This window comes from Maylandia zebra, linkage group LG6 (genome assembly GCF_041146795.1).
Source record: "Maylandia zebra isolate NMK-2024a linkage group LG6, Mzebra_GT3a, whole genome shotgun sequence".
In the NCBI taxonomy this organism is placed as follows: Eukaryota; Metazoa; Chordata; class Actinopteri; order Cichliformes; family Cichlidae; genus Maylandia; species Maylandia zebra.
In genome coordinates, this window is record NC_135172.1 from 11,524,692 (window position 1) to 11,534,407 (window position 9,716).

At 44.9% G+C, this 9,716-nt stretch overlaps 1 protein-coding gene across 1 annotated transcript; it reads right to left on the minus strand.

Annotated features, from left to right (window-relative positions):
* Window positions 1-867: 867 nt before the first annotated feature.
* Window positions 868-9,139, minus strand: nptxrb (neuronal pentraxin receptor b). Its single transcript, XM_076884649.1, has 6 exons — window positions 8,930-9,139; window positions 7,941-8,732; window positions 4,323-4,719; window positions 3,154-3,395; window positions 2,017-2,196; window positions 868-1,274 (listed from the first exon to the last, which is right to left on the minus strand). The coding sequence occupies exons 2-6, from the start codon at window positions 8,667-8,669 to the stop codon at window positions 1,029-1,031; spliced, it is 1,794 nt and encodes a 597-aa protein (XP_076740764.1). The 5' UTR covers window positions 8,670-8,732; window positions 8,930-9,139; the 3' UTR covers window positions 868-1,028.
* Between the last annotated feature and the right edge of the window lie 577 nt (window positions 9,140-9,716).

The window sequence follows — 9,716 nt, forward strand, 5'->3', positions numbered from 1 at the left end:
ATAAAAACATGTGTAGAGTGGGGCAGTGTGGAATACGTACACTGTAATTTTCACCAAAAAAAACAAAACAAAACATTTACATTTCATCTGATTTACATTCAGTGATACCACAGTTATATCGTAATACCAGTTCTCTTAGTGGTGCTTAGTTAGACATGACGTTTTATTTCAGGGGTCGGCTGAGAGCGCTGTTTTATCTAAGCTGCAAACAATAAGAAAAGAAAAACGCTGCAACTTCACTTTGCTGGGCTGTGAGATGCACGAGAGGCTACAGCAGGCATGGGGCGGGGAGGAGCAGACTGATACAGAGCAACATTAGCAGAAGTACATTACACATTATACATTTATAAGTCCACTGGTTTACCGAATCGTGGTATGCAATATAGAAAAACCGAAAAGCACACAGACTTTACTCGACAGGATCATATACAGTTAAAAACGGACCAAACTCGGTTTCCCCATTGAGTAATAAAAATAGATATGACCACTAGAGCATGTCAGAAATCAGCTGTAGCATCATAACACAACCAGCTGGACACGGGATGAAGAAGAGATGGAATTTTGTGTCACTGTGTTGCAAAAAAACAACAATGGAGAAACCCTTAGATGTGGCATCGTTAAAGGTTCTTTCCATGACTGCACTGAAACCTGCAGGAATAATCTCGTATGGCTGACTGGCCCAAGAGATTATCATCTAAACCACAGATTCCACTCTATCAATGCAGAGTCTCCGTTTAAACACGTTCACGCCAGAGGTTGATTGACCCATGCAAGCCTTCACTAAGGTGATTCTGTGACTAAACTCACTGTATCTCACTGCAGAAGTAAACACATGAGCGTGGACACCAACACAAAGAACAGAACAGATACACCACGCTTGACAATTTAATAGTCCACTGGTAGTAAGCTTACCAACCCCCAACAAGCAAATTATACTGGATGCTCCAACTTGGATAAAAACTCTTTAGACTCTTCAATTCACTCCTAAATTGACCTCTCAAGCATGGCTGCCCTCTCCCAGTCATTCTTCACTGTTTGGGGCCAGAGGGGTTGGATCTCTGGGCGGCGTGGCACGGGTCCAGGGACTCCTTGGTGGCGCCGCCGTAGACATCTACGTCGTGGTCGGTCCAGGGCGCGATGTTGCCCAGGGCCGAGGAGCTGCAGTCGGCCACGGCGGCCACCTCGGCTGGCTTCAACACCCGGTCCCACAGGTTAAACTGAGAGAGCTCCCCGACCAGAGCCTGGGAGGCATCAAAACGTCCACCCAGTGTGTCCTTGGGTAGAAGAGATAGCACATTCAGAACTTCAACACCAGCCATTTTAAACATTATTACATTATTATTTGTGGTGGGGGGGGAAAAGGACGATTTCCATTGGAATATCGTTTGGCAGCAGTTTGCTTGACAAAGTTTTTAATTAACATTAAGTAAATAACGATTACCCACTTCTTTGGATAAATACCAAAACTATGCTTTAAATGTCAAATCAGGTAACTGGTGAAGGCACTGAGCTAAAATAAAGTTTATTCTGCAGGAAAATATTACATTTTTTCCTGATTTTGCACAAATACAATTAAAAGTATTAATTTCCCTCTTGTGTCCTGGGATTTTTCTCGATAAAATCAAGTCAACACATCTCAGCCAGCAGCAATCCATCAGCCATCCTCAGAGGAGATTAATGAAATACTTGCTCCCTCTCGAAACTATCCATCAAATTACGTCGTGCTCCATCAGTGTTTTTGTCTTTTATGCAAGGACAAAAGAGCTGCGGGATGAGCTTCGGGTTGTTCTTCTGACACCAGGGAGGGATAATGTCGCATTTCGTAACCGTTTTGTAATGTAGTTGTTTCGCTAATGAAGCAGCCAAGCGTGAGGATAAACACCATTAGGTTTCTGCCTCTTCATGTGTGAAAAGCTAATGGTGGTTCCTTAAAATAGCTCTCCTGGTTTCTCTGTGTATGTTTATCCATGGATCATTCACCTATGAATCATCCATCCATCCATGCATCCGTCTCACCTGCTCCTGTCCCAGAATGAGGACTCCCCCGGGTTTGATTGGGTGCCAGGCCGCCAGTCCCTCCCCTCGTCCCTTCATCTTCCCACCCTGGTAGGCCTTCCAAACCCCATCTCTGAGAGTCCAGCTGACACAGATGTGCTGCCACTCATCCTGTGGCAGGGACAGGGGCAGCTGCGCCACCTACAGGCCAGAGGAAACAGCGGCCGCAGTTAGAATTTCTCAAACTTGCAAACACTGAGCTCGCATTATAATTGGAACACCTTTCACCACGGTAAACCTCGACTACATTGCACTCTCTCATGGGAACTATACAGCAACTATATGAGCAATATTAAAGGAAAACACTGGCGTGGAACTGACTGTTCCTCAATAATGTATGTTTGCTGTGGATCCCGCTGCTACAAATGCAGAAAAACACAAACAGAGGGCAGGTTCTTCTTACTTTTAATTGATTTTAATCAAGGCATTTGTTCTGGACAAAGAACAATTTTAGGCAAAGTAATGTTGCAGTTTGCGACTGAATTGTGGCCATGATAAATCACAAAAAAGTCTGATTTTAATGCTCTTTTTTTCCCTCCTATCTAGTTTATACTTGTAAATTTTTAATGTGTTGTTGAAGTGCACCGTCTGTTTTAGTTTTACGTTTTCTGCATTATGGGAATACACATATTTTCTTTTTTTTTGGGGGGGGGGGGGGGGGGGGGGTGATCGATGGCTGAAGTGGGATCAACACCAGCGCACACCTGAGGCTGAGAACCAAAACCCAAACTTAATGTAGATGGTGATTCACGTACTGTTTACTCAAACGACAGCACACAGCTGTGACATTTTCAGGTTTGCTTTTTCCATCACTCTTGTAAAATTCAATAAGTCTGTGAGAATGAACATGTTTACATCGCTCACTTTAATAACAGTAAGCCATCAACTATACTCTACTGTTCTGTAAGACATCGTAATTAGTTTCCTTGCAGGCTTCTGTGCTTGAGTAATTACAAGGAAACCTTAAAGGTTATGAGATATTAATGCTTTTCCCGACAAGAACCATTAATTTTCCCATGTAAAATGTTCTGACTTGTCCCAACGTCCAGATATTAGCACAGGTACAACAGACAGGTAGGTCTGAGAAACCCTCGTTACCTTGTCGTTGATAAGCAGCTCCACGGGATTGTGGACTCCCTGTAACAGAACCAGCTCATTGGGCTGCCCCGGCACAGAGTAGGAGAAGGGGGTCCCAATGCCACCCTCTTTGGCTTTGAGCCATAGGCAGGCAGTGAAGGCATACATCTCAGTAATCTCTTTCCTGACCAGGCCGTACATGTAGTTGGTCCGCATAGGGAAGGAGATGACAAAGCCGTCAGGGAACGGTGGCTCCGTCATCGCTTTGGAGACACACATGAAGGAGATGAAGAGAAAGAAGTTAGACGCTGTAAGGCAGACCCAGAGAGAAAACAGCGAGCGATGATTGCATTAATTTATACAAGGACACTGAGGCTTCCCTTCTCACTTGTCTCTGCTAGTTTGCGCTCAAGCCCACACTCGGGCGCAGAGCGCTTGGCAAGAGCTCAGATGTTACAGTTAATGATCACCCTCTCTAACTCGAGGCCACACTGCAGCTCTTAAAGCTGAGAAGATGTAGAGGTGGTCAGAGAGGTTGGGAGAATGACAGAGTGGTGAAAAAAAAGGGGATAAATCAGCACTTTTTCCTATTAACCTTCCTCTTGGCACCTCGCAAACTCTCAATCTCACCTCTGAGCATCCACTTCTCCCATTATCAAAGAGCGTATACTCCTTTTTCGAGAAGCTTTCACCTGCAGTAACCTTATTTCTGCTCAGAAAATCTGCAAATAAAGCCCTTCAAAACCAACGTGACACATCCAGACCTCGTTCCTGACACCCGCAAAGCAAGAATCCTTCCCATAGGTCCCCCGTGAGGATGAAGATTAAAGCAGGTAAAAGCAGCGGATGATTTCAGATATATTATTCTCTCCTTCCTTTATTTTATTTTTATTTTTAGCTCTCAGCTCTCACTTTGACATTTTCCCACTCTTAAGCACTCATTAATCATCTAATTTTAATCTAAAGCATATTCTCTGCTGCTGAGATGACCCAGTTCACCAGCAGAGCTCGTTAAACTTTCATTTCAGCCTTCTCTTGCAATGCTCTGATCTACATTCAGCTTGATGTTGCCCTTGTCTTACTACCCTTTACATCAGTTAATCTGTCCCTTCCTTCGTTCATTTAGCCAACAATGTCATGTCTTTATTTCGCCTCCTCTTTTTTTCCTTTCTTCCCACCCCCATACTCACTGTGTTCCAGCTCGGTGACACGGTGGCTGACGTTGTCGATGCCCTTGTTGATCTTCTCATGCTGGCCCTGAGTCTCCTTCCTCATGGCCTGTCTCTCCTTCTCTAGCATCTTTATCTTCCTTTCCAGCTCCCCTTCCAGGTCCTCCACCCTCCAGGTGCTCTTTCCACGCCCAGGGGGACCCTTAGCAGGAGGCCTGGAGGCAGAGGAGCCTGGGGAAGCAGGACGGCGGCCCCCTGGGGCAGACCCTGCAGATAGGGAGGAAGTAGTGCTGGAAGGCGGAGCTGGAGCCTTGCCGGTGTTACCAGCTGTGCTGCTGCCGCTGCCGCTGCTGCTGCCGCCACTATTTACGCCCACAGATGTGTCTGTGAGGTTCAAAGCAGCAGGGCCTATCTCTGCCTGTAGGAGAGAAATAAGAAACACAAGGTCTGTATTAGCATTGATGCTAGTTATTACTGGTTAGACACATTTAGAGAACAAATTTAACAACAGCAGATTTATGACAAGGACATAAAATGATTCAGTAGGTGAGCAATGCTACAGTTCCAGTGACAGTTTGGAAGTAATATATATATATATAGATGTCACCTGTGTATTCACAAATGAAACCAGGCACACCCACACTAAATGATGTGTTTATAATATAATAAAATGAATCATAATTTGTTCCTCTATGAATATTTGAACCCACTTAACTCCATGAAGTAGTGGGATTTGAACCCACCCAGATCTAACCACCGTGTGATTTGGAGATAGTCTACAAAGGAATATGTTTCACTTTTCTCTTTGCTAAAGTAGCATTTTATGACTGATTGTAAACATTAGTAGCATGAAACACTTTCTATATTTACTTACACTTAGTGTAGTTTTAGAGTCAGGTTGGGAGAGTGGCAGAAGGATTGTAGATTACAAACCGTGTTTTGTGTTCTCTGTTCAAAAGTAAAGTCACGCTACTATTTAACTGTTTTGGCTTATTACATGTGGCCCTTTAATGATTACTTTTCTAGAGTACAACCAATTATATATCATATCAGCCGATATCACTCACCTATTTGCTGATACTGACATATCAGCAAATAGGTTTTACAGCTGAAGATAAATGAAAAGTAAAAAAGCAACAAAGACGTGGGAGAAACACCCTTCAGCCTTGTTACTAATGTTGATGTTACATAGTTTGTCCACCAGAGGGCACTCTGCAACTTCCTTGTTAGCCAGTGTTTGGAACACCAAAAATTCATCAACCAGCTGATTTGAACAACTTGTTAAAATAACAAAAAGATTATTTTTAAAGTTCACTGTCATAAATAACTGAAAACAATAAATTTTAAGCAAATCTGTTTATGATTTGTGTTTTTTAAAAGAAATATCGATTGATATATTGGATTTCTGAATCACTAAATATCAGTATTACTCTTATATCAGTCTGGCTGAAGCCTTTTCTTAAAAGAAATGTTTTCTGTGCTTTAACATCGAGCATTTTTATCTTGGCAGCATTTTCACAGCTGCTAACCAAGAGTCAGTCTGCATGGTAATGTTAGAGCTTTTTGTTCAATGTAAAAAGGAAATGACTTTTTTGAATTTCAAGCACTGAAAGACATCCTTGTCAAACAACACAGTGGCACTGAATGCAGCCTGTCTAGACACAGAGGCATCTCCTTGTAAGCCATTTATCCTGGATGTTGCTGTACTCCTGGCTTTCCTGACCCATGATGTCTGGAAATATCCACCCCAGAATATGTGTTGTTACATGCAAAGACATATTTTCACCATGTAGGCTTTGTGCCAAAAATAATATATTTAGATATGACTCATTTGTTGTCATGAAAATTTACATTGGTAATTGTAAATGACTACAAATTTGAACATTTTATAACAAACCTGTGTTTGTTATATGTTTGTGTATATTTTTACATGGTATTTATCTAGATTAATACTTGGTTTTCTATTTAATTGTTCTCCTTTCTTTTATGTAGTTTTTTATCTTACCGAGACATCTGCTTACTGTGATATTTTAATTTATTAAGCTGTATATTTAACTACATCATTCTCAGCTTATTTGCTTTTTGGGATGAGTAAATTATAATTTACCATATTTCTTTATGGCTTTGTCGCAGCTTTATCTTTAGCACTAATCTTGCATCACCGAAGCTTCTTGTGAGCTGATTTTTTTCCACGTATGCTTAATATGATGTAATCATTTAGTTCTCCTTTGCCAAACATCTGCCCTGATCTATGTCTCAAGATCTGAATCTTTACTTTGTAATTAAATCTTTGGATTACACCCAGCCTTGCAGACAAGTCCTTTCCCAAGATTAAATGAAAAAAGCACAAGGACTCTGAGCTCCGTCCTCCTCAGAGCGTGTTGTCCAGATGTCAATGACCTCTAATCGTATTGATCACTTTCAATTTTTAATGCTGTTTATTTGCGCCTTAGGTTGGGCGTAGAGATGCCTTGAGCAATGTCAATAAATATTAATTAACTATTTTTTATGAGAGCTGAGGGTGAGAATATTGGCTAAAAGTGGAAAATGCTGTTAAAAAAGGCTGTCAGTGCAGTTCCTATTCACTGTGGGGATATTTGTGAAAAATACATGAACAGATTTAACATAATGGCAATGAGCAGAGCCCAGTCCTGTCTTTATTGCCTCTAAATATGGCTGCCATCGATGTTAGATGTAGTGGTGGTTTAAAACTGAAATGAAACTGCAGGGAAGGGGCTCGACTAATAAGGCAGCGCCATGGAGAGAGCTTTTGTAGCAGCCGGGCACTGGCAGTATTAGTAGCCTATGCAGAGCATAAGTTGAAAAAAGAAGGTGTTGGTGGAGGAGCTGTAAAGAGAGAGAGAGCTGTTAGTGTGGATGAGACGGCTTCGGGGGCGATATATAATATCAAGAGAGTTGCTGAGGCAGGACTGGATGTGGACGTCCAGGATATAAATTCTCACTGACGGAGACAACCTTGTAACTGACTGTGCTTGGAGAGCACCAGCAGTGATGCAGCAGTGTTTGTGTGTGGGTGTGTGTCTCAATCTTTGCACACACACACACACACACATAAAATCTGACCCCCCTACTCCACCTCCCTCCTTCCTGTCCAGCCAGCTTCATGTTTTATTTATGTCTCCATCCTGCTGTGGGAGATGCGGTGGTACAGGGTATGAGGCAGCAGGGTGGGGGGATGCGGAGGAGCGTGAGGGCCAGCAGGTGGAAAGATTTCCCATGGGTCCGTGTGGAGCTTGCGCAAGAGATCAGGGGTATCTGTGTCACGAGTTAGGCTACTTGTCAGAGGAAAGAGGAGCAGAAGATAAAAGAGGGAGGGGAGAATGAAAAGAGGTGTAGAGAGATAAAGACCAGAGCCCCTCTTCAGGCTCAGAGAACCAGCAGAGCTGTGGCACTTTAATCTGAATCATAAGTCAATTCTAATGGTTAGTCCTAAACCACCACAGTGGATATCAAGCTAAAATTAGGATAGATCTTGAAATGAGCCTAATTTAGACTGAATGGCACTGACTCATCTGCTAATGCATCATTCTGGTGCCTCTCCAAATCTCCCGCTGTCAAACAAAACTCAGACAGGAGGTTAATCAGCGACAAGCCCGCACTCAGCATCCCTGTGTTTACCTCCAGTTTCTCAATGCGATCCTTCAGCTCCATGATGGCCCGGGCCAGCTCCTCCACGGCCCGCGCCGTCTGCAGCTGTGCCGCGGCGGATGAGGTCACATCATCCCCGGCCATGACGCGGCGGTTCCCGCTCCAGACCCCGATGCTGCGCTCCGGGATGCTCCGCTCGTCCTCCAGGCCGCTCTCGCACTCGCTGAGCTTCCCGGTCAGCTCCCTTATGGTCCTCTGGTCCATGAGGATCTGGTCGTTCTGCTGCAGGACCATCTGCCGGAGTTCCTCCGCGGTGGTCCGCAGGTCTTCATCCCCTGTGCCGTAGAGCGGATCGTCCGCCTGCTGCTGCTGGTGGTCCCTCCGCTGCCTCAGGTCTTTAGTCTTGCACTCTCCCACAGGCACAGGAGTGCAGATGAGTCGGCTGAAGCTGAACTGCTTCGCCGGCCCTCCACCCGTCTCCTCCCCAAGGTTGAGCTCGTTCAGAGTGGGAACCTCCACGCCGATGCCGCCGAGTCCGTTTCCACCATCGTACGACTCCGCGCCGTGCAGAGCGCCCAGCGGCCCGGCGTGAGCCACCGACCCCGGCTCCAGAGGCTGGAGCAGCGACTCCGACGTCAGGGTTCCGTTATCGCTGACGAGAGCGGCGCGTTTAAACGGATAAACGCTGGCAATGATGCAGATGACCGCGCCGAGGAAGGCCAGAGTGCCCGCTCCCACGAGCACCACTGCGAACTTCATGGTGACCGTGAAGAGCAGTGATGTAGATCAGGAGTTCAGACACAAGGTGACACACACACGAGCCTGCAATAAAAAACAAATACAAATAAAAATCCTTTAAAAAATAATTTAAAAAATAAAACAAAAACAAAGACTTGTCTGGGCTTTGGAGGCTGGAACTCAGAACAGCATGTAGGAAGACTGCAGCCCGCCTCAATATAATCTCAGCCTGACGTGTCAAATAAAGTCGCCAGATCTTTCAGGCGGAATGTGACACTTACTGTAGGAGCGGGTAGATCCGGGGCTCTGCTGCTGTTGTTTCCTCACCACCCTCTGTGTGTACCTAATGTTGACGGCACCGCGCTGTCTGGAGCAGAGATGCTCCCTCTCCAGTCTCCGTGTTGCTAAGCTGCTCTCCTCCGCGCGTTACTATGGGGATCTCTCGGAGAGGAGGAGCGAGGCTGTGGGCATGCGCGGGTCAGAGCCTAGGTGAACCTCCAGCAGCAGCCGAGCAAACAAGGCGATGATGGATCAGCGTGTGACTGCGCTGCCTGAGCGCACATCCTGTTCTGGAGGCTTGGAAGATAAAAGGAAGGAAAGGGGGGGGGGGGGTGGACACATTTTAAAAACTTAACATAAAAACCGATGTAAAGAATCCAAACTGCATTGATAAGGGATGCAAAATCCCAGTGTGCAGTGCACTTTTTCCTTCACAACTATGTGTACAGCCTGAGTTTATTTACATGCGACATCTGATGTAAGAAATCGCACGTAAGACGAGCTGCAGCAGAAGTGGAAAGGCTGGATAGTGTAGAGGAGAAGAAGAAAGGAAAAACAGAGACGTGGGACCTTTAACACCAGGGTTTTTATACTGAGTAGGAGGAAGAACATGTTTTCCTCAAGAGGCAGTCCCGACTAATGCAGCACTAACGCCGACAGGAATGATCCAACCCTGACCCTCTGTCCTCTGTGGCTCTGTTCGGCAAACAAATCCTCTCCGCTGGATGGAGGAAAGACTTTTATAAAGTTTTCTCTGCATAGCAATCCAAATAAATATGCATATGTAAA